Raw genomic sequence first — 25876 nt, 5'->3', positions numbered from 1 at the left:
AGTTACTGGGACTTCAGTGCTGTTTTAACCTGAGTTAAGAACACACCTTGTTTTTGCAGTCAAGACATACCCTCAGCAGGTTTAGTTCTTGTAGATTGTGTAGCTTTTCAGTCGACATTGGGCCAATATAGAGTTATTAATTAAATGTATGTAGTACATGCACTTACAGAATTACATTAACTGGATAAGATCATGGTAATAAGTCACCCCAGAAGGGGAAGGGAGAAGAATTCTAATATTTCTGATGAGGCGCTAGATGCCACGATACCAAGTTAGAGCTCAATACGTTGAATTAAATTCCTCCCTGTATAACAGGGAGAAGATGGTGGAGAACTGAATGAGATAAACTACAATTTATTCAAGATCTACAGAAACATCATCCCACTGAAGTGGTCTTCTGGCTGAAGAGTATTACTTGGGCCCTCCAGCCTGAGATTCTGTGTCTTGGCCATTAAACACAGTTGCAAAAGTACGAAACACACCAAGCCTCATCTCGGCACAAGATCAAACTCTTTGGCTGAAGGAAAAAAAACCCACCAGAAAACAAATCTGGCTGTTCTCATCTGTTGTATCCATGTCAGCAGAGAAGTGCCCTGTGGTTTTGCAAACAGAGAATCAGAACATATGATATTTCAGTGCCCCCTGGCCTCTAACGCAGAACGGCCAAAGTTTCGCTGCGTAAAGCCTGCTGACATGGACAAAGGGGCTTGTAGTACAGACAAAGCTTCCCCGTGACACTTACGAACACAATCCGGCTGTACTCCACTCCACGTCAGGTTGGGGAGGCACGTTCTAGTGGTTGAGCCTTGCAGCAGGTATCCTTTCTGACACCTGAAGAACATGATGCTTCCCACCTAGCGCGACAAAAGATAAAGAGCTGGATTGTCCAGTGTAATCGACCAGTTGACACACACTGTGTTCTACGCCAGTCCCAGAGTGTTCAGAGCTCTTGGAAAAAACTCTGCATTTGCTTAAGTGGGCACAGTGCTGCTCCATTCACAGAGGGGAGTGTGGCTTTTTTGTCATACAATTACCCCCAAATTAGCAGCATCACAAGTTATTTACAACGGATTGAAATTTTTTCAAAATGTTGATTACAGCGTTCATCAAAATTGTGTCCATAAAAAAAATCCAGGAATAAAATGTCATTAAAATGTGTAGTCCACGTTTCACCTACTCTGGTGTTATTTATTACAGTAGCACTCAGAAGCCCTGGTCAAGATGAGGGCCCCATTATGCGAAGTGCAGTGTGAACACACAAGAAGATATATGGTCCTTGCCTTAAGGAACAATGTTTATTTTCCTTATGATAAATGTTTAAAGGGACATTCAAAATAAATAATGATAATAGGAAACATCCCTTACTTACATTATAGATACCACCTTGGCTTATGGACCCTGAAAAGGATTCTAAAAATCTAATCTACTTTGCACCATTATTGTTTATTTTTCACATTTTGTTCTACAGGGACAGCAAAGCCAGACTAGTCAGTTTCGGGTCCTGTTTTCATAGGCTCCTAGCATGATGCTATTTCTTTTGGGTTTCCATCATTGCAAGCAAATATTTCCTTTTAAAGACAGAATACATTAAAAAATTAAAAAAAAAAAAGTGAGAGAGCACTTTTCACTTCTAAATTCTGTATAAACTCTGCTCTTTTTTAGTTGGTTTTTGCTGTTGGCGGGTTTTTGTTGCTTAAACATTTTGATCATTAAAGAAATCCCCCAAACTAACAAACTATCAGAAACATTATTTCAGTTTTTTACATGGAAGTTCAAGATACATAGTGGGGTGTAATCCTAGCCCGCTCTTAAGACAAATGGGCATGTTGCCAGGACTTCACCCGTGATCACAGGGATTAGAGGGAAATGACTGATTGAGGTGTACACACCTTTCTGACTCCAATTATCACAACTTCCTGGCATTTGCACGTGTGGGTGCTTACTAATCTTTTCTGCAGGCTCAACATTCAAAGACAACTGGAAATTTGGCACATTTGATCATCTTTCCGCCTCCCACAAGGACAAAAGTAACATAAGATTTTCCCCTGCAGTTTCTCCCACACAGTACCACCTCCTCATCAGCCAATCTACAAACATTCTGATTTTGTGATGTTTCGCCATGTGTAGGCTCTTGCGGGTTTCCGCCTGGCTGATGATGACCGGCTCTCCTTAACACAGCCCAAGAGAGCAGTCTCATTCACAGCATGGGTACCAGTGTGACTCAGCAATCTCGCCAACACCACTTACCAAAAAAAAAAAAAAAAATCACACTTGCGGCATCTCCGTATTAATGGAGAACCTAGAATTAACACACTAACCCCTGGATCAAGGTAACAAATTAGCAGCTTTACTCAAAAAATCCACTTTCGGAGGAAAGCCCACATCCAATTAACTAATCCCTCCTCATATCCCACCCTAGTATGTAAGGGGTCTTGTGTAAAACACAGGATGGGAATGCACAGGTGGAAACTGGAGGAGATCTCTCCATGACATTACATTGATTTCTTCGCCCATCAAGCCTGAGATTAGTAAAGCCACTTAAGTGATTTGGATTTAAAAGTAATGGAAACAGGGCATGCAATGCTAATACTAATTCTACTAATAATAAATCTTAGTTAGCAGCGTAATTAACAGCATAAATCTAATACTTAAACACACTGAAGGTTCGCTGTGGAATCATTGCACACTCTGGCAAAAGCCCATAGGCGTGAAGTCTAATTGAGGTCCCAGGGACTTCTTGAGCAAGTCAGCGCTAACCGACAACAGTACAGGTTGCAGAGTCTACGCAACTTGTACTTGTGTAATGGAGAAAGTGACATGGGGATATGATGGTAATTACATTACCTGATAACCTTGGGAATTGTTCTGCATTCCAAAGAGCGGCACACCAGGGTCTGCACATGTAGTGAGAGTTGGATCTTAAATAGAAAAAAAATGAACACAGCAATATTAAAAGGACTCAGACACTGAGGGTGTTAGTGAAATCCATTCCAGAGCTACGCATCCTCCCGGCTCGCTCTACAGCTGTTTCACCTTCCTTTTCACGTGGGACTTATGTATTTTGCGACAGAACTAATATGTACCATCAGAGAGAATTAAACAACTATTTCTGTCTCTTAGTCTGTGGTGGGTCCAACACAGTGTAACGGGAAGCACTGCACCCCTCAGGGAAAAATAAACAAGACAAAAATCCACCAGTGAGGTATATTTCCCTCCCTTTTCCAGTTCTACACACCATTCGCAACAGTTGATTCAATACATTATTAGACCTGGGATCCGTGCAGGAGCAGGTACCGTGGCATCCCAGGCTGGCCTGGGCGCATTCCAATAGCATGCACCAAAGCTACAGCAGGAGTTCCTAAGTCACCTGGCCGTAGTTGAGGAAAGTGCAAGAGTGGTTGGAAAAATTTAGTAACTTAAAACAGGAACCATTTTTTTGGGGTAAAAAATCCTCCCCCAAATCCCATTTTTCAACCACCTCTAGAGAGTGTCTTTAAGCCCATGGGTAAGCAGGACCCAACCCACAATCTTAATTTAGAGACACAGACAGTTCCCCCAGCTGCACTTGGCACTACAGAATGTCTAACAGACTGTTCCATTATCACTGTCTGGGTGGGATGGGAGATCCAAGCATGTTTAAAGGCATATTGGTAATGTCTCCCCCATCTGAGCATTTCAAGTATTACAAAACCCCTTCCCGGGCCGTTTGGACGATGCCGAGATGTTGTCACTTTGCGCATTGATGTGCAGCCTCTTGGTTTATTGGTCATTTTCTCTCTATCAACAGGGTTGTTTGTTCAATCTCATTTTCTAATGCTCCAGGCAGGGTTTACACAGGGAATAATAGTGGTTAGATTCCAAGTTCCATGCACGGCCCTGGAATAGCTGGATTCTGCTACAATAATCTGCAGTGAAACAGGTCCCAGTCTTGATATGTAAGTCCCATCTGTGCTCCAGTTATTATGGTACTGGGTCACCCATGGGCAACGCAATTGTGCTCTGACATGACCTTTTGGTTTTGGCCTACGAGAGGTGCTAGCTCCCTTTATATCTTCTCTGCCTTGCTGCGGGGGACAAGCAATGTTATGAAAGTTGCTCGGTGTGGTTTTCCATCAGGATTCCGCTCGGCTGCCTCTGTCACCAAACGCTCATCTCAGAACCCTGCTATTTCATGGTGATTGATGGTGACTGGAGATGTTAATGCATCTCAGATACATAATCTCTCTTTATGCCTAGTTTGGTCTCAATCCATCAGAAGATGGATACATGCAAGTCAGGAGAAATACCTGCCGTTGCCATTACAGCATATATCACTTTCTTCTTCCAGTGCGAAGACAAGAGCTGTGAATCAGTTGAATGAAAGCTGAAATGTATCAAGTTTGTCCTCGAGTTCCAAACTGATCAAAGAAGCTGTAATCCCTGCCTGGTAGGTAGCAGCAGCAAGGCTGACTGGTTGGTTTGTTTTTTCGTCTCCCAAACACACAAGCAAAGATACTGAGGATGGACAGTCCCCTGCTGGATCCATTGGGGAAGCAGTACTGGCTGACAAAGTGCCATTTCTTTGCAAACTCTGTGTGCTTTTGTGAACCTATGAGCTTGATAGGACAGCGTGAAGCTGAAAAGCCCCCTCTCCTGCAGTGGGCTGAGAATGGGCGAAATGTTTGGAACAGGAGGAGCAGCTCTGACTAAGACTCTGCCCACCAATGGGCTGAGCACAGCAGCTATGGATGGATCAGTAGGTGACCTGGGTGAAAAATCGGCTGTGGGCAATGTACATGGGCATTGCATTCAGGCCTTGATCCCGAGTCCTTGAGTTGGGCTCAGCAGGAATAGGCAGTGCACAGATGCACTGAAGTTTAAACACTAGCCATAGCCGTGTGCACCGAGCAGAAGTAAGTCACAAGCTCCCTGGGTGCTGGAGCACAGGATAAAAACAGGGAGTGTGATTGCGACCTTAGCAATTCTAGCACTAGTAGGGGCTCAGACAGCTTGGTGAGGGCCTGGTATAAGTGCACAGGACAGGCAGATATCAACAGACAACAAGAGTGCATGCAGACTCTCCACAATGCCGGATCGGGGTCTCCTGTGGCCACGAGCCTGTTCTTCATGCCGGTTTACACTGAGCTGCTATGTGAAGCACTCTGAACCGCACTGAGCAGGATCAAACCTTCCCTGGTAACTCTTTCCCTTAGCTAAAAAGAGACTCAAATGAATCGGATGTATCCAGACATAGGAAACACACACAGTGAGAAAAGCCCTCACAATCAAACACACACCAGGAGCAGAGATCACTCCCTCTCCTCATGGCAGTTAAGAGGAAAAGGGCACACCAAAGCTGTAACTAACAAGCCTGCATTTTTATTCCTTATGACCTGACTAATCAGCCTCTCCATACAGCATCCTTACGTGCTTCCCTGAGCTCTCTGCAGGTCCTTGGGAACTGCACTGAGTCAGTAAACAAGGGATACAAAGTGCAGCTGGTCTGGGGCTGCAACACACAAGCTAATTCATTTCACTTATTCAGCTCTGCTGACCTTTTGTCATTTATCACCAGTGCGGTTTCCATGGCATCTGATGGAGGCCCCCCAGATAAATCAGAGCGTCTAAACTCACTAACTAACTAAAATGAAGTCCCATCCCACAGATGAGGTGGAGGCTGACGGATCACGCCAGGTGAGGTGTATTAAATCTGGGTCTCCAGGCTGTATTTTGGGGACCTGAGAGCCCGGCCATCTAACGAACCTCAAGATCGGATGGGATCTGAATAAATAATGCTTTTTTATCGGCTGCCTGGACTGGAAATAGACATGTTGGATCAAGGTTTTCACAGGCAGACAAGTTTTTTCCCTTCCTGTGATTTGTATTAGGGAGACAAATTTGAAGTATGAAGGTAAATTTCTTTGGCAATTCAAACGACTGTTATTGCACTCTTCAATGCTACACTCTTCCAGAGGTGTGGATGCCACATCCTGAGTATATATTACAGGGCCCTGAATAAGGACTCGTGGAGAAGTGATGAAACATTGGAGGCGAACCCAACTGTGGTAGTTAAATGCCTACATGCATAGCTAATGGTACATGTGTACTTGGCTAACTTGCTAGACTAAACATCATGAATGGTCGAATGAAATCTGATTAGTCTTTCCTCATCACACCAACCCACATATGAGACCAAGGATGTGATTGATGGCAGGTAAATTTAGAACAATGCAGTTTCTTTGCTCCTGGTGCCTGGATAATAAGGTGATCGTGGCATTAGAAATGAATAGTTAGGTGGACAAGTTAGAGGGATAGATGGCATGTCGTCAGCCCGTAGAATTCATTGCCTCAGAGGCCTGAGTCAAATACTGAAGCTAGAAACAGATGAGAATGGTACGACTACTAATGATTATGTACTGTTCTGAGCTTTCGTGGGGCCTTGGAAACCACTGGGAAGTGACAGACAAGGAATATGTTAGGGATATGGGGATTTGTATCCAAATCAGCAGCTCAACTCCACAGCTATGCACAGTAACGCGTATGGTTCTGTATTCTGTGGACAGCACCTTTACCTTTCCAGAGGTCTCCTGTTCTGCTGGGAGCAGCTGCCATTTTGGGTCCCATTCAAATGCAGCATGTTACAGAGGACACATGCTGCCCTTTACTTTGTTCCACCAGGAGCTCGTGACAATCTGGCCCAGTTGTGGGTGCTGAGAGCTTCTGGAAACGTGGCCCTGGGTCCCAACAGAAAAAATTTCCCACAGGTTCCAGGGACTGGGACTTTGCCATGAAATACGGATGGACGGTGTGGATGGCCAATAGGCAGAACAAGCATCTGGGGCCTGGGAAGCTTGCAAGTGAGGTGAGCCCACACCCAGATCTGTTCTGAGATTTAATGGGGAGGAGGGTCTGACAAGTTAGCAGAAGGAAGGTGAGTTTGCCATGTGCTGGTCTTCTCTGCAGAAGAAGATCCACTGTCTTCCTCCAGCTCTAACCACAGGGGACAGGGCCGAGTAAGTAGGTGAAAGGGGGTAGGAGAAATTGTGGAAGAGAAACTGAGTAGATTGATGAGGGAAGGGACAACTGAAGGTTTGGAATGAGAAGTCAGATTCAGGATGCCCCCTTACCTATGCAGCTGGGCTGTGTTCCACTCCACGTCCCATCAGACTGACAGAACCTCCGAGCTGAGCCCACCAGCACCAGTGGGGACAGGCAGGAGAATGAAACAGATGAGCGGTACGTGAATCCTCTGTCTTCTCTCCTGCCCTGAGCTGGTGTCCCGGGATCACCACAAAACACAGCTAGAAAAGCCAAAGGGTAGTCAGAGGATGGCGATGAATCTCAGTAAAGGCAAATAGTGTTAATGGGTTAAAGACAATTCTATTAATGGCCAAAAACTCCCAACCCCAGCTTTCAAGCGCTGCAGTGGCTCAGGAAATTACTAGTGGCAGAAGGTACACTGGCTGCTTTCTGCTCACTTCTGTCTTTTTGTCAATTACTGTTTAATTAACTTTCACTTTCCAACATCTCCTGGCAGGGAGGAGGAACAGACGGTTTGGATCCTTTTTTTGGTCTATTTTCTGCACAATGGTGTGCTTAACTTTGACTGTATCTTTAATTGCACAATGTCAAATTGCCATGCGGAGCCATGTCACATGTAAAGCCCGTTAATTATATAATAGCCAGGGAAAGGTGTAAGGAACACGGTCAGGTCTTCGTGCTGTTTAATATGAAAATGGCTATTGTGCAGCTGCCAAATACTCAAAGCTAAAATCCGGCTTTATCATTTTGAGCTGTTTCACTAATCTGTATTGAATCACGCACACAGGTTTTCATCCAGCCACAGGGCCCTGCCTTTGCTGCACGTTCCAAGGCTTGCTGTAACACTACGGGGCTCTTTTCATACAAGGCCTTCACACGCCGCAGGGGCCAGAATTTCAGAAGAGCTCAGCTCCAACTGAGGCACTTAAGTCAGGGCCAGACTTTCAGAAGTGCACTGCGCATTGGGTGCATGGTGGGTGCTGGGGTCTTTTGAAAATCTGGCCCCTGTTTTGCATGCTAAGCGCTTGGAAAGCTGGGTCCTGATCGATTATCTTCACACCACCCCCCTAAGGTGGCGATGAGTTGTCTCCATGTTGCCACAGTAGGGGAAACTGAGGCACACAGCAGTTGGTTAACATGCAGAGCAAGCAGGTGGCAGGGATGGGGAGAGCACCCAAAACTCCTGGTCCTATCATTCAGAGCGCTACACTTCTTCCTTTTCGCCAGCATGCTGCCATCCAACTCTGTCCTGATGGGGTGACACCCTTGCCTCACTGAAGTCAGTGGTAAAATTCCCATTGATCTCAGTGGGGTCAGGATTTCACCTGGGGTCAAGAATCACTGGAGTTAGGTCTCCAAACCCATATGAATGTTTAATGCCCCATTGGGAAGTCCTTGTCTTGTGAGGATGGGACAAGGATTTCCCACTGAGGCACAGACATAGCTGTGAGGGACTGGGGGAGGAGGGGAGGGTCTCAAGCCTGGGTCCCCATACAGTCCTCAGACCACAGCCACCACCCACCAGCTCACTGGTACTAACCGGGAGTGTGGGCTGGTGAACCCTACCTAGGTCACCTTAGGCACAGCCCACAAAGCTCCCAACTGGCCTCTTTGATTGGCTCAGACTCACTATTTAAGTCAGAAGGAGGCACAGGAAGTTGCCTGAGTAACTATTTGAATCCTTGGCTGGTTGCAACATTGGACCCCTGTCTTCTTGCCTGACTCCTGAGACCTGCCTTTTTCCTGATTCCTGACTTCCTGTTGTGTTCTTGCCCTACTTGCTTGTTCCAGATCCCTGCTTCTACACCATATCCCTGTTACTGATTCCAGCTCCGATCCTTGGCTTGGTTCTTGACTTTGCCTCTGACCTCCGGTTCCAGGCACCAGACTCCTGCTCTCACCGCTAGGTCTGACCACCCATGTCCTGATCTAAGACAATAGCTAATTCCCATTATTTGAGAAACAATGTATAAAATCCCACCATGAGTTTCATCTCCCATCAGGCACACCTTTAATGGATGGTATTAACAACTGGGTCACTATCTCTAATATCTCCTTCCGAGGTGCAATTAACTTTTATGCACCAAGCAATTTCCAGACCAGCAGCCAAGGTTATGCTTTGTAGAAAAGTGTTTTGCCTTTCATTCAAAATATTTCCTGCTACTGTGGGTGCATCCATGAGCCATGATGCTATCTAAAGGTTGGGGGAATAAGTCTATCACTAATTGTGTATGGGTGGGAAGAAACTTCTCCTATGGGCAGGTTATGCCATAATTGTCCATTACTGAGATTTCATACCTCTCTCTCAAACGTCTGGTACCAGCCATTGCTTGAGAGAAGATACTAGGTTGGACGGACCATTAATTGGATCAAGAAAGACTAATCCTTTGGAGGTCATGGGGCACAGGGGGGTTGGACTTTAAGGCTAGTGCTCCATCCCATTTGCATATGAATACACGTGGATGTCTGCTTACGAAAACACTGTGGCAGTTCTCCAGTCCATGTCCCATTCCCTTCACATGTCAGGACAGCAGGTAGTGAGAGCTGGTATCCTTCTAGGCAGGCATAGCTCACGCTTGAGCCCCAGCTGAAATCTGAGCCCACGACTTTCCCATTGGGGATGACTTGTGGGGATTTACAGGTGATAGCTGAGCAGCAAACAAAAAGCATATTCAGTTCTAATGACTTCTCAGCGTAGTTATTTCGATAAACAAACAAATCCACATAGAATCAAAGTTATTTCCTGTGAACTGAATGCATCACAGGGAATTTAGCTAGAGGGGGGTCTGTACAAACTTTCTGTTATATGCATGTGTGTTTGTAAATCCTGGGATTTTGCTTTGAGTTTTAGGGTCAATCAAATCCCAAACCTCACAGTCAGATCACCAGGCTTTTGCTAGTTTCCACCTCAGATTATGAATCTGATTCCAGCTTAGTTGGAACATCACCCCGCATTCTCCAGAAGTTTCATAGATTTTGGAAAACCTAGACAAGTTTCAAGTTAGTGATTAACTCAACAACTAGGTTGAATTTTGCCTGGTTGGAAAGTTTTATAATACTCTGCTATCAAGTGCATATGAGCACTGGGCCAGATTCTCAGCTGGTCGTGTAAATCAATGTAGCTCCCAAGTGAGAATCTAGCCACATTGTGCCTTGCTCTTGCTACATTAGCTCAAAGTGGCAAGAAAAAAGAAGGCAGCATTTATCTTCACAGCCTTGCAGGGGAGTGAAGTATTTATGGAAGATCCCAAGTGACCTGCATTTCTGACAGGTGGACCTTAAGAACTTTGCAGACTGAGATCAGACAAGCATCCAGATGCTGCTTCCCATTTTGTCGGCACCCCTGGGTCAGCAAAACACTGACAAAGAAATCAGCCTCTCTTGCAAGATGCCCAGTGCATCTGCCTTCTGAGCAGAGAAGCAGAGGCAACCACAGCACTGAAAAAATAATACAAGCAGGGGGTAGAAAAGCTTTCCAGACCTTTTGGGAGGCTGAAGAAAATGCTTCATTCAGGTTTGATTTGAGTTTGGGGTGAAGACTTGCATATTTATGCAAAGTGCTTCATCCATTCATAATGAGGGAGATTCAAATCTCTTTTACAATGATGTAAATCCCCAATAATCCCACTGAAGTCAATGGGGTTACTCCAGAGTTATCCTGGTGCAAATGGGATCAGAATCTGACCCTTTGAGGCTACCCCAGTTAGGAGGAAGCTCTGTTTTAGAGGGCACTTGCTGTCCATGTTTGATTTCAAATAAAATGTGGCTTTCATATATACATACTTTTAATTTTTAATTGGACACATTTTGATCTTTAATAGGGGCCACAGGTTCTTCAACTCTCCCTTTCAAACCATGGCGTGTCCGGCTGGTTCTGAGGTTTGTTAAGAATGGTTTGCATTAGCTCTACCATCACACACTGTTACGTTGATTGAAAGATACTGAGTTGCAGATTTAGGCTGGGATTGTCAAAGGAACCTTGGATGTGGCTAGTGCTCAGCTCTGTGCAATACCAAGGTGGTGAGAGTGGGTCAAGACAGAGTGAAAAACCATTAAACATCAAACAGTGGCAAAGAAGAAACTATGGCAAACACATGAAACCGATGTGATTCTTAAATCTGAGCTACTGTAGGCTGGACGGATTACCCCAGTGTGAAAGTTCCTCTGCAGACTAGAGTATATACACAGCTCAACAGAACTTTCAGCATGGCAGAGCTATAATGCCGTCAATCATTTCTACAGGAAGTACTTACGAGCGTAATGCAACAGTTATTGGAACCTGAGATATTCATGCAACTGGATGAGTAAGTCATACTTAAGAAACCATAAACTGCACAGGTTAAGCATTTTGCAGCGGCTGGGTAATTTCAAAGTATATCTCTACAAGGTAAAGGCATGGATTATTTATATCTTCTAAACCGCAGTGCAGGTTCCACACTGTGGTGGCTACTTTTGGATCCTCTTGTGCATTGGGATGCTTACAACGATAGACTCTGTAGCCCACTTTTAACCAGGCTGGGGCCGATCTTCCCTCCTACTGCACATCATGCATACAATTGGGCTGCCCAGAGGAGCCGGAGTGGGTGCTACCTTTAAAAATCATTTATGGGCACACGCTCCCGCAAGCCTTCTGTGTTCTGTGCATCTTGACCTCCTGCTATCTGTCAGGTGACACTAACAGGGCAAATGTGACAATGTGCACGGTGCCAAGTTTCCCTCCAAGGAGAATGAGCTACATGCAGTAAACATTTGCAGCTATTTACACCAGGGCAAAGGATGTGTGTGAGGGCGGGGGAATAGCAATGTGCTTCTAACTCAGAATGGAAACACTTTGCCCTGGTGCAGGGCAATGGAGAATCAGATCCAGGTTCTCCTAGGAAGCAGAAGATTTACCTTCACTGGCCATGCTGAACTGCAGTCCAGTGAATGTGCTATTTGTGACTATTTGGCTGCATGTGATGTATCATACAGTGCCTGGGCAATTTCAGAGTAAACGGTATCCCTGCAAGGTAAATATAGGAGTATTTCTTTCTTTCAAACTACAGTACAGGTTAGATGGTCATTATTTTTGGACCTACTCAGCATAATTTGCTTGGCTGAGTCAGGAATTGCTATGGTTCAGAGCATGAGCCCTTTAACTCCCACTGGTGACCAGTTACTCACCAGTAGTTACAATGACTACTCATAAAATTGCTTCATCAATAAGAGCAAAGAGTTCAGAGTCTGGCCCCATGTAGTTGTAGGGCACTTTCGCAGTAAAGCTTACTAAGATATCATTAGCTACAGGAGCCTTGAGGCCTGTAACCTAACATCCTCAGACATTTATAGGAAATGGGGTCTCACCCTTGCAGACAGGTTTGGTGCCGTTCCAGGTTCGATCTTTTGTGCAAATCAAAGAGGACGCCCTGTCCGACTCCATCATGTAGCCAGGTATGCACTGAAACACTACAGTTTTATTGTAGTTAAAGTCATTTCCCAGCCTAAAGCCATTGGCTGGTACACCAGGATCCCCACAGTTTATCACTGGGAAAGGAGAAGATGCAATGGTTAAATTTTCTGGTGCACGTCGCCTGTCTCAAGCATATGGATACGCAATGGCTAGAAACCCCACAGTCCCCGCTGACTTTCAATGGATGATGGTGATCTATCAGCCACCGAGAGGTATGGGCTACAGCGCAAACCGGGGAGCTGGATCAACCAGGGCAAAGTTTGGAAGAGGTGTGTACAGAAAACTTTGCCCATGCTCAGTGGAGTGGACAATAATCATAACAAATGGCACTGAGGCCTAGCATTGTGCAAAACGACGTGTTAATTAGCACATTACGGGGGCCCTGAGGTTTAATCATAACCAGTTAACATGCCTTTACACATGACTTGCCCCTGTCTGTCCTAGATGCTGCATGTTGTTTGCTGACAGAATACATTTCCTTAACACAGGCCTTATTTCATCCACCATTCTAAGGACCTAAGTGAACACCCTATATGTTCAACAAAAGCTTCTGGGCTATGGCCAAATCAGGGCACGTTCTGGGAGCTGACACACCATAGGGCAGGACTACTCTGTAGTAGAGCTTACGTCTAGTCATGAGATTTATGACTGCAGAGCATGTAGCTCAGCTGAAAAGACCACCTGAAGCTGGAGTATTCCATGAGGCACTCACGGGCCTCAAGGAGTTTGCCCGAAGAATTATTTCCACTGGCAGTAGACAGTTTTATGACACTTCTGAACACAATGGGTTGACATGTGCATGCTGATGCCTGCAAGTCTTAAACTCGAGTCACATACACTCTTTGAAAACCTAGCCCCATGGCCTTATGTTTGTTATTTACCTTGTCTTCCAGGAATCCACTCAGATGCTCACCTGTACACTCAGGAGAGCTGCCTGTCCAGGTTCCATTGACAGTACAGTGCCTGCTCAGCACTCCTGTGGAATAATAGCCTTCCCGGCACTGATAAATAACGGAGCTGGAGAAAACCAAGCCGTCATTAAATACAACTCGTGCGTTGCTTGGAGTCCCTGGGTTTCCACAAGATATAACTAAAAAGCCAAAATAGCAGAATTAGAAAAAAATTAAAGACGACCCGAGTCTCAACGAAAGCAATTTAGCTGCAAAAACCTCTGGATTAATCAGTGGACTGCATGCTGTTTTGGAGTGAAATCAACTGTACCTACCAATGCAAGTAAAGTATCCCAAGAGCAATGGATACACCTTGCCCTGGGAAAGCACGAGGAAGCACATCTCAATGCTGTGTGACTTCCATGGTAAGCGACTGAGAAGTTCTCCTGCACCAGAAGCTAATTTCTCCAGCACAAGATACTCCGGCACATGCCCCATTGATTTCACACTGGGATTCAAGAACGCACCCCGGCTGCAAGCCTCTGGATTACAGGTCTCTACTGAATTGAAAGAGGTGCAGGTTTTATGCCCCTGGATACTGATCGCTTTGCAGGATCGAGCCGTTAAATTAGCCCAACCTGACATGCAGCTCAAAGAGACACAGCTGGGCTCTGGCTGGAATGATGGAGGCAGTTCTTATAAAGCACCTCAGGGGAGGAGGAGGTGGCACCTAGACAGCTCAGAACTAGCAGGTTATTGGAGTCTCTCATTGCTAATCTGAATTCAAGCGCAGATTGGTAGTGACCAAAACTCATGACCATTGAGTGATGGCTCGGTGAGCCGTGTGAAACAAGGTGAGTTCAGCCCAGTTTCTAGAAGTGGCTGCACCAACAGAGAACCTGGCAACGATTGTCAAATTAGTGTCAATAGAGGGGCTGACTTGGGCCATGAGACACCTTGTTTTCCCTTCAGATGCTTCTTGCAGCTCAAGATTACGACACATCTGGGCCTGGGAATCGGCACCCTGGTCTGGCTCTGAATTTCACAGACGGCCTCAAGTCTCTATCATGGGTTGAACCAAACCCTTAGGTCCCAGCATCTTTAGACAGTTACATTTTTGGGATCTGAGCTTCATAGCTGGAGCTCATATCTGCTTTGGAAGCCAATCTTTGCAGACTTCAAGGGAATCGAAGCAGTGGCGGACTCAGCTACCCTTCCATAATGGCAGCCGCTCCTGCTTATTGCCTGCGTAGATCCAATTATGCTTTCAGCTGGGGGAGAATATTGCAAGGATACAATTATAGGTTTGTCAGCACCCAGGTTTTATGTCTAAACTGCCTTGGTAACACTGCAGTAAAAGGGCATCCGACTGAATGGCAGTACGCGCAGCCCTGTCATGGCAAAATAAGTACCTGCAATAATTGCATCCAGCTCTCATTTACTGTGGAATTACAGTACATGAAAGAAAATCACATGAATCAATAAAGGCTTAAACTGTTCGTCTCTGACTATTTGACAAGGAAATTCCCCTGGCAATGCAGCACCATCTTACACGTTGCAAGAGCATCAGTTTGGAAATAACAAGGTCCCCAAGTCTCCATGCTCTATCGCTGCCCCCCACACCAGACACCTGTGGGAGTGGAATATTGCCTGCCACTCTCCACAGGGAAATGACTCTCACTTGGGTCACGGTATGAATGCACCGTGCACAGCTGCTCAATGGAAGGAGAGGCCCCCTTCTTCCTTGTTACTTGGCTTGCTGACAGCAGGTTAACATATGAGCTTGTCGGATGTGTATCTGTTTGACAGGGAGAAACGAATAACCATTCCAGCTTATGTGTGTGCAGACATTTTGCGTGGCACGAAAATCACGTGGGGTGCTCTCTAGTTACAGATTCCTCATGCAGCCAAAGTCTCAATGATACATAGTGTCATTTCCAATAAATGTGGGGATAAAAGTCAGATTCTATCACTTTAGGAAAAGCACTGGATTAATATTTCACTGTCGTGTCCATGCCTCATCCTCTCCCTCCCCACCCCTACCTGCCTTGCGTACGCACACACCAAAATGTACACAGCCTAAAAGAGTCACTGCTACAAAAATGAATTGTGACTCCGGAAAAGGTGTCCATGGGAAAGGAATGACGACGGTGCAATGTTACAGCACAGCCGAGCACGTGAATATAGAGTAGTAATTCCAATCGGACGTCTGCCAAAAGCCTGCATTGCCCTGGATATGAAAGAAACCTCAAACTTATGGCCAAGTGCTCAGACTTGCAAGTCATATTTAAAATAACTCAGAGCCCAATCCAGCAAGCCACGATCCATGTAAAGAATTTCCCATGGCATGAATGGGAGCTGAGAGCACCTTGCACGATCAAGTGACAGAAGAAAAGTGAGCGGCATTGGTGTTTGGAGGGAGCACGCATCAAAATCAACCCCACTCCCCACCAAACAAGAAAATAATTTGACAAGCAAAATACACTGGTTGGAACTGTTGGTCTTGTTCCTTCTTTAACTGGAAAATATTTCAAGGGACGAGACCCATATAAAATGATAGATTTTAACAAAAAGGGTCAGATCCTTAGCTGCCATGAAGGAGTGCAAAGGTGTAGGGAACCCATGGCCCTGCCCCCTTTCCCTTGGTCACACCCCCACACTGGGGACAGGAAGGGGAGCTGTTGTGATTGCTTTGTACCACCATCTCCCTAAACTGCGGTGAGCCTCCTGTGGCTTGTTACGGTGGCTGGATTGTTGCCAGGAATGTGGTGCAAAGCAGCCATACTCCCGCTCTGAATCTGGGTTTATAAATCTTCACCTGCATTACTAACCGCTTGTCAGACTGTCAAAACGGAGAGGAATTTAACGATCTAATTCACTTTTCACACTTTATGCTGATTATTTTCTTGAACTTCCCCTCAGCCGTGGAAAGTGAAATTAGATTGATCTGTTTAGTCAGTTTCACTTTCGGGTTCAAGCAATGATGATACGGTGCTGTTCTGTAGCGCCTTTCCTCTCAGGGTCTCAGTGCACTTTCAAATGAGTAATGAATGATGCCCTCAAGGGAGGCATTATTATGCTGATTTTAACAGATGGGAAAATCAGACAGGGAAAGATGAAATGATTTGGCCAAGATCACATAATGATTCTGTGGAATAGCTGGAAACTGAACCCAGAAATGCTGACTCCCCGTTCTCTGCTCTAACCACTAGGCTCCTTCTCCTCACAGAGCTGAGAACAGAACCCAGGAGTCCTGACTCCCGATCCCCTGCTCTAACCACTGAGACAGCCTTAGTGTATTCCAGAGTTAGCACAACACACTCTGGTTTATGAGCAATGCCGTGGAATGCTTACCACTAAAAATGATGTATATAGACACACACATCTAATTGCAAACATTTCTATTAATAACTAATTGTTGTCAATCTCTTCACCCCATATTTTTTGTTTCTGTAGCACACCTATATTTTGAGCCTACATTATTCTGATGGAGTCCCTCTGAAGCCAACACGATAGATGTGGCTGTTAAAAGTAATCACCATTGCTGCTAAAGATAAGGAGAGGAGCCCCGTGCCGGGGGTGGGGGTGGGGGGAGAGAGATCAGGCTGAGAATTACAATGAAGAAGGCGAGCATTGCTTGGGAAGTAACGGGATTTTATCATTTGTGGTGGTGCATGAGATTCACTAATGGGGTGGCTAATACCATTATGCAGGGAGACAGCAGCTCAGTTGTGAACCTGGCTGTGTCCCTACACAAGACAGTAACAGAGCATAAGCAGCATCCTTATTTCCCTGCATGAGTTATCTGCACTGGCCAGCAAAGTCAGAAGGAAGTTGGGGCAGCTTAGAGAATCCAGATCAACACACAGACAAACACCAGACTGTGGCCAGACCCCAAAACACACCTCTGGACCAGGATTACGAAAAAAAACCCTCAGCACCAGCTCAGGTTTTCAACAGAGCTCAATGCACTGGGTGCAGAGACTGTTTGAAAATCTGGCTGTAAATGGAGCAATGGGAGCTGCTGGGAGCTGGGCACTTGAAAATCTGGCCGTGAGCTCTTCTGAAAATTTGCCCACTGATGTAGTTTGGAAATTGTAGATCCTTTCAACATGTAATTGTTTTCCCTCGTTGCTGTTAAGTCGAGGGCAAGTTTGATTGCTTTCCTGCATGGCTTCCTACCTATTCAAGTGGCAGTTTTTAAATAAAGATGGCTACTAATGAAGAGTGACTTCAAATGAAGGCGAGTAGTAACAGTTATTGGTATAGGAGTTTTCACCAGGTGGCACTTTTGATATTTAACTCCATCTTCTTTACGAAAATATGCTTATGATATGAATATGACATAACTTAGACATATTTTATGCAAGATGGGTCTTGTAAAATATAATTGGAAAGGTTATAATTTACTTAATGTGATTATCCATTTTGTATGCATGTATCATTTCGGTATCTAAAGTTAGGAATATGGACTATGTAACAATTACAACTGGGTGTGTATTGGGAAGACACCCACCAGATGACAGGCCATCAAATTTGATGAGCCATCAGGAAGGAACAACAAAACCAGGAAGATACTAATCTCTCTGCCTCCTGGGAGGTGTCCGGGGACATAACTGTGACACTACTAGGTCAGGTGGTCTTGTCACCTGCTACTAAACACTACCTGGGACGTGTAACTTTCCATTGGAAGGGAAGGGAGGTCAAGTTTGGGAAACAAAGGATTCCCATCTTACGTAAATCCTAGTTAAGGGTGGGGAGGAAGGCAAACAGGACTCCTCCTCTCCATGGCCTGTCTGCCCAAGAAAAAAGACTGCTAAAGCCACCTGAAGGGAAGGCCGGGGGGGGGGGGGGGAGTCCAGACTGAGATGGGTCCAGTCTGAAAAGAAATATAACTGGAACTCGGAACCACAGAAACTTTGCAACCTGCCTAAAATAATATTTAGGGTAAGAAATTACATTTTGTAACCTGTTTCTTAAGTATATTGAGCATAGTTTGCGTACTTTGGTTTATTTGCTCAGTAATCTGCTTTGTTCTGTTTGCTATCTCTTTAACCATTTAAAATCCACCTTTTGTAGTTAATAAACGTATTTCTTGTTTATAACATAACCCCGTGTGTACAGTTCATAATTGAAGGGGGCGGGGAAGATAAGAGGCTGTGCATACCTTCCTCCACATGGAGGGAGGTGGCTGATTTTATAATATATCTTTGGGTCTTCACTCCAAGGGAGATGGACACCTGAGTGCTGGGGCAAGTCCCTTAAGCTGAACTTTCCCAGAACTGATCTCAGTGTCTGTTTCATTCTGCAGTTTGGTGTGGTCCTGCCTGTGTGTGGGCTGGAGGAAGCTTACTAGCTTGGCTCAGCAAGACAGGTAAAAAGGGTGCCCAGGTTGGCATAACAGGCAGGCTCAGTGGTATCTCAGCACATCAGGTGGCATCCAAAGGGGGGCAGCCCGTCACAGCGCTGTCACACAGTCTTCTGAGTTCTTCTTCTGTGAGCAAGTTTTGAGTCTTGGGAAGACATGCCGTGTGGTGGTTAATTCTGAGTTATGCCGGTGGGTGAAGAGGCAGCTTGGGGAGAGAGGGAACAGGAGAGTTTGGTGCCTGCCTTGGGCTCTGATTAGATTCAATTCTTGAGGCACAGTTGCTTCCAGAGAACCAGGCAGGGGTGTTGGGATGAGATTCCCAGAAGACGGGAGTGTCCTGTGGGCTGCTTGACCATCTCAGTTCAGGACTGATGTCTGTGCCGAAACATAGCAAGTTACATTTAGATAACACTCAGACCATGTCGCTGATTTATCCTCCCCTGGGAAGCCAAGCTACAAGGCCACAGGCACCAGCTACCATCTGGCATAAGGGGCATCACAAGTATCAGAAGAAGGGGCCACATTATTATTTATTTACTACAGAGGCTTCTAGGGCACGCGTTCTCCTTACATACCGTTACATACAGTGCTGCTTTTAATATTCCATCTGCCCGGCAGGGTGAATCCCGTGGAATTACATGGAGTGGTGTTTCTTTTTAATTTGGGTTTTTTTTTTTTTTAAAAGTTCTTCCCCTTCAGAACTGGTGGCACTTTAAGGCTCCATGATTGTTAAACAAGAAGCACAGCAAGTCCCTCCAGGAAGAGCAATAAAGCGTCTCTTCTCCTCTCCTACAGATTAAAGCTGTTTACTAAAGAGGATTCCAGTCTAGGTAGCATGTAAATAAAATGTCCCACACATGCCCCACGGTCTAATCCTTACAGCAGACAGAATTGTCCTTTTGGGTCTTGCTGCCATTCAGCAGACAGGCTGAATTGGTCTCCTAACAATGCCTGACACATCAGGCAAAATCCACTGCGGGAATAACACATAGCTGAGAGCCTTTGGAGTCCTGAAGCCTTCACTTTGCAGATGGTAATTTACATACTGTTTAAATTAAATAGTAGCCTACATTCCACCCGACATGCAGAGGGCAAAAAAATCCTGTTACAAGCATATTCTCAGTGGTCAAATTGGGATCAATTAAAATAAACACATTTCTGTTTACTTAAACTGGCAAACACCAGCGAGGGTCCTGCCTCATTCTGGCTGCAGATTTTGTTTAATTCATCTGGTGCGATAATAAACACGCCAAAAGCAAATGTTCCATTCAGCTTTTCAAGGAAGGGGAGAAACTATAAAGCTTAACAGCAACTAACAATGCAATTGCAGCGTCTATTGTGAAGGAGAGCAAGTGTTTTTTGTTTTGTTCCCCCCACCCCCTCATTCCTTCGCGCTGTGCATGGAGAGATGGACGGTGACAAAAGCAGGGGGAGGGAGGGGAGCTTGTAAATTTGCATTTACACTTTAAAACTTGCTGGAAATTAAAGCTAAATGGGGCTTGAAACCTGAGATTTTAGAAAGCCTGGAAAGCTGGTTTTACTGGAAACGATACGGCCTCTACTGTCTAACACAGTCAGCAGCACTGCGCAGTTCTAGCCGCTACCGATAATTGACTCGTTTGATTTCAATCCATTTGTACCTTATGAAAAAATGATTGTGGATTTTTTAAAAATAATTCCTCCTCTGTTTGTTTGAACTTTAGAACAGGCGAACGGCACCTGCCAGCTTGAGGGTATAAATCCTCTTCCTTACCCAGCTGGGCACTCAGAAGATCTGGATTCGGTTCCTGGCTCTGCCACACCCCTTCTCTGTGACCTTGGGTGAGTCACTTTGGTCCTGATTCAGCAAAACACTTACTTTAAGTTAAGCGCATGTTAAAGCTCCGTGGTCTGCAAAGCGAAGCACATGCTCAGCTGCTGGGATATCACCTCTTTCTGCTGCAGTTTTCCCGCTTTTTCCCCGCCCGGTCTGTTTAGATGGTAAGACCTGTAGTGCAGGGACTGTCTTGTATTACATGTCCATACAGCACCTGGTGCAATGGGGTCCTGATCTCAGCTGGGGCCTCTAGGGACTATAAACGACTTGCACCCACACCACCTGGCAGTGGCAACAGAAGATTCTGCCCAGCGCAGCGCCTGTAGTGAGCTGGGGCAGCCTTGCTTTGCAGGGGGCAAGATGGCAGCTTGATCTCTGCCCCCTTTCATTTCTCAGCCTCTCTGGCAACATTAACAAGGATGGCAATTAATTAACGGTGCTTTGTTTGTGCCGCAGACCTTGGTCTATTCAGGAACGGACAGAGCTCCTCCACGCTCATTTTGCATCGCGGCTAACAGAAGGGAAGGATTTTCACTCGCTGGGCAGGGTCGAACTGAGGCCCTGCAGGCCCCGCTTGACTTGATTATGCTTTCTGTTCCTAGCCGCCAAGCCTGAGGTGTGAGTCAGAGACAGACAATGCCCTACAGAGGAGCTGAATGGCTGCGTTGGCATGCTGGAGCTTTGCCACTCCAATGCTGAATGGGGTTCCCATGGAGACGTCCATACATTCAAATGGGCTAATTCAGAAATATGGAAGGGGAGATGCAACTTAGCAGGTTTTTAAATATGATTAGCCCCAATTTAGGGATATGGAACATATTAATCACTCTGATTCAGATCACGCCTTGGAGACCTTTAATCACCAGGTTTTAACGAGTTGGGAAATATGGAACTTGGGTGCTGGGGATATTCTCCCTCCTCTCCTCCAAAAAAACAAAAACAAAAAAAAACCTTTTTGCTAATAAAAGACAATTCCTGGCTCTGGGAGTTCTCCTTGGACCTGGGCTTATTTACGGAGGGTCTGCTGAACCCGATCCAAGAGTTATGCCTTTGATGAAGATGCAATTACCTACAGACATATGAGCGGCTGGGTCGGAACAAGCTTTTCAATAAGATTTCATTAGTCTGGGAACTTGGTTAATTACTGAGAAACCACTATCACATTCTGCAGAAGCTAAAAAAGCCCCGCACTGTGTGTGGTTTCTAAAGCAGACCAATCAGCTAGTGACATGTAGAGTATGCTGGCCACAAAGGTCAACGTTTGGGCTTCAATGCAGCAAAGCAGCTATGCACATGCTCAACTTTAAAGCACATCAGAGGGACTGAAGCATGCATTTAAACCTACCGCATTTCTATAAAGCAGGGAAGTCTGTGTTTATGTCCCATTGACGCCAATAGGTCTTAAGAACATGCTCTAAGTTAAGGATGTGCATTGCCAAATCGGGTCCTTGGTGACTAAAGTCAAGCACGTAAATAAGAGGCCTGACTTGCAGAGGAGTTGAACCCCTGTAGCTTCTGTTCAGTATAGTGCTTCTGCATAAATATGGATTCACGCCCCATTGGGCACTGAAAGCTTTGGCCTTACCCACTACATGTATATCCTTAGCTAAAAATACATAGAGCTGATTAGGGGTCAAAGAGATTTGGGGGCACTGAGCTGGGGACAGCACCTTCAGCAATGATGGAGGCAGGCACCATGCCTGGATATGGCCTACTGGCTTCAGGGACACTGGCAGAAACAGAGCAAAGAACAAGTTTTGTTTCACTTAACTGCGCTCTTCCCAGAAGTGCAACCTGGTGGATAGTGGGTTGGGGTCAGGGCTCGGCCCCCATCCTGCCCAAACATGCCTGTCTGGGTAGATAATTGCGTCAGCTGCACTGGCTGCCCCCTGTGGGGGTACACGAGGATGGGAGAAAGGACTTTTGCCACCTGCTTTCCACATCTTCCAAAATGCACATGCCCAGGGCCAGCCATAATTCGAGCGCTGCTGGTTAAAACCCCACCACCGTGCAGCATGGGACAAAAACGATCATGGACATGGCTATACCAGTGACTGTGGGGATGCCAGGCTGGGAAGCAGAGTCAGCATTGTTGGCTCAGTTCTCAAACCCTGGGTTCAAAGCCTGACTCAGGTCAGAAGCACCAGTAAGCCAATGGCCTAAGTCTCCGATCAGCCTATGTCCCAAACACCTTGCCCTTCCCCTGCACCATTTGGCACTGCTGACAGTCTGCTCAGGAGAGACAGGTCTGGAGTAGCCGGCGCAGGGGCACTAGGGAGTCCAAGGCTGGCCTGGCAGAGGGGCTGCAAGGTGCACGTGGCGAGACCTGCACTGAACAGCCAGGGGTGCTGCAGATTAGGACAGGGATGCTCTTGTAGAGCTGTGTTGGTTCAGGGTGTGGGGGGAGGCTGGGTCTTGAATGGCTGGCTGTGCTGCGGGTCAGGAATAAGAAGATGTGAAATAACTGCAGGTGAAGAGCTTGCATAACCCTGCCTGTGCCTCCTCAATGCTGTTCGTCCTCACTCCTGCCTGCCTTAAATGTACTCGCAACAATAAAACAAAAAGATAGAAATCCCTGCTCCAGAAAGGTGAATCGAAGACTCGGAGAGTACAGCCCCACTGATACCTGACCGTGTTTGCACCTTGCCATGAATACAAACAGCAGAGACACAGCGCACGACTCAACACTGAGAATGACTTGCCTATTTCGGTCGGCGAGGGCCTAACAGTAAACCACCACATTATAGGAATAATGTTACTATTACTCATACAGCTGTGATTCAAAAATAAAATAACCCCACTGCATCCTGGTGCCCTTTGAATTTGAGGGGTTATTTATCCCACTATTAATATACAGCCCCTGCGGATCCCCTCCACCAAAAAAACAAAAACAAAAACGGGAAAGAAAAAATAACGCCCCTCCCACCCCAAGGCCTCAGTATATTAATAAATGTGATGCGGTGTCTTCAATCAAGGGCTACATCAATCTGGAATAAATTTCCAATTCATTTGCAAACTCTCTCCGAGCTCTTGGCTTTCAAATCAGCTGAGGAGAAGGACTTGCACAGGTCTCCTTGCTTATCGGTTTCCTGCCTAGTTTGGGGCTTTTGTTCTTTCGCGGATTGATTTTTAAATACTTCTGTAATAGCAACAGAGTGGCTCGCAGGAGCTGGCCCAGGGTTTATTAAGTTGGATTAGGGGGTTTTATTCTTTTTCTTCAAACAAAATAAAAGGGATTTTTTTAAAATAAAAAAAATGTTTATTCAGATTTTAATTTGCGTTATGCACCGGTGTGTCACGTAACTCACTCAACCATTGTCCCCTCAAAGACTGGCAGGAAACCTTGGAGCAAGCTAATGAAACAGGTTCCCCTCGTGGTTTTCTGCCAACTAGAGCAGCCGGGTGCTCCTGCCCTCCCCCATTAGGGGAGGAAGGAAGGCTTCGGTATGCTTTCTGCCCCGCCTGCACAGCAAGGCTGGGTGTGAGACAGCCCTAACTATCTTACTGTGATGGCTCCACTAAGTAGGGCGCTACAGCGCCCATGAGCCCCCTCCCTGCTGCACATCCCCAATCTCCTGGCCAGGCGAGGGGAAAAGTCCTGCACCAGAAAGTAACTGGGCTCCGTCTGGAAGCAGCAGCTGCCTGGCGGCAGGGCGCTGCAGAGAAGCTGAATGCAAAAGGGAATCTCCAGGAACAGGATACAGAGCCAAGTGTGGACCAGGCAGTGAATACCGTACGTGACAGCGGGGTGCAGGGCTGTGTGGGACCTTACCGTGCAGTGGCAGCGGCTGGGCAGGGAACCACTGCAGAGAGGCCCCAGTGAGACACAGTAACTGAGTCTGACCTGGAAACCCACAAGCTCCTATTTGCTTGAACAGAGTCTGGATTGGAGAGGACACCTGAGACTCTAGGCCCGGACTCTACATTGGACGGCTCCTGGGACCCAGACATTTCTTGCTATGGCTCACTTTGAACTGTAACCGTTTCAGCCTCTGTACCTAGGGTATTTGTAACCTTTCCCTTTCCTGCCATACTTAGTAAAATACCCTGGCACTTCGCCATGTGTCCGAGTGCTTACTGGGACCCATCAGGACTAGCCCTCACCAGGCCTCACCGATGAGGCAACCACGATGCTTGCCTCTGAGTTGTGGTACACGGGGCACATACCGGCAACGTAAGGGGTGTGGCGTACTTCATGACTGAGCAGCCTCAATCGTTCCCCTGAAGAGACCAGCCTGTAAGGAGGGGAGCGGTACCTTCGCACTCCGGCTGCGTGCCACTCCAGGAGCCGTTGGCGTGGCAGGTCCTCTCCGACGAACCCCGGAGCGTGTAGCCTGGTTCGCAGCTGAACCGAACCATGCTGTCCACTCCAAACTCGTTGCCCAGCCTGATGCCGTGCGAAGGGATCCCTGGGTCACCACATGTTCCCTGGCTGCCTCCTGCTGAGCGGAGAAAAACACTTTGTCAGCAACAGCCAGGGGCAGCAGTGCAGGCGGCTGTCCTGGCCCATCTTCCCCGCAGCGGCAGAGAGGAGTTACCAGCACTACACAAGAAGCTACCACAGAGTAGCCAGTCTGCACGCTGCATCTTCTCATTAACCTTCTAGTTATCCACTGGGATCATGAAACCATAGTTATTGGAGACTCGTAGATTTTAAGGTGGGAAGAGACGACTGTGATCTTTAAGCCTCATCTCCTTCACAGCCCAGGCCCATAGAATTTCTCTTGGTAGGGGGAAAACCACCTACTAACCCATCCACTCCCTCTCCCTGCCATCCCAGGGATGGATGTCTTCCAGTGTTCTGCCCGGTCGGTTTGCTCTAAATACCCCTAAATGATAAGGCTTCCACCCTTCCCTTGGGAGACTATACATAGCCACTATGTTTTTTGTCTTATAGCCAGTCTGAATTTTCTCCCTCAGTTTCACCTCTCTGTTCCTGGTGACTCCCTTGGGGACCATGTAGCAGAATTACATAGCGGGCCAGTGAGCTCCAAGTTCCCTTTTTGCCCATCGGTGATGTGGCGGGGGGGGTGGTGGCTAAAACTGCTCTCCCACAAGTCAGCCAAGCCTTGAAATGTGGTGGCCGTTACAGCCCTGGCATCGCACGTTCATCATACCACACGCATCACTGTAGTAAGTGGGGAGGGCGAAATTCACCCAGTGTGGAAAGCCAGCAAAGTCCGAATTTAGCCCTTGTGCTGACCTTCTGCACAGGTGGTTATTTCATCCCAGGTGTCTACTGTCTTTGGAAGCTCATTGCTCTTTAAGCACTTGCAAAAGAGGTCCCATTACTCCCGAATCTCCAGAAAGAAACCTAGACAGATGCAGAGACC

The 25876-nt window shown here is 46.4% G+C and overlaps 1 protein-coding gene across 1 annotated transcript in view; it reads right to left on the bottom strand.

Annotated features, from left to right (window-relative positions):
- Positions 1-25876, bottom strand: part of CSMD2 (CUB and Sushi multiple domains 2) — a 536547-nt gene that overhangs the window by 19912 nt on the left and 490759 nt on the right. The window contains exons 57-63 of the mRNA XM_074934462.1: positions 24800-24985; positions 13383-13559; positions 12364-12543; positions 9495-9668; positions 7107-7280; positions 2845-2918; positions 743-854 (exon numbers count right to left, since the gene is read on the bottom strand). Of these exons, the coding sequence (XP_074790563.1) occupies positions 743-854; positions 2845-2918; positions 7107-7280; positions 9495-9668; positions 12364-12543; positions 13383-13559; positions 24800-24985 (1077 nt within the window). The remainder of the gene's footprint in view (positions 1-742; positions 855-2844; positions 2919-7106; positions 7281-9494; positions 9669-12363; positions 12544-13382; positions 13560-24799; positions 24986-25876) is intronic.

The sequence above is a fragment of the Natator depressus genome, chromosome 19 (assembly GCF_965152275.1).
Source record: "Natator depressus isolate rNatDep1 chromosome 19, rNatDep2.hap1, whole genome shotgun sequence".
NCBI lineage: Eukaryota > Metazoa > Chordata > Testudines > Cheloniidae > Natator > Natator depressus.
Note: the sequence above shows the minus strand (reverse complement) of the source record. Positions and strands in the feature narration are given on the sequence as shown.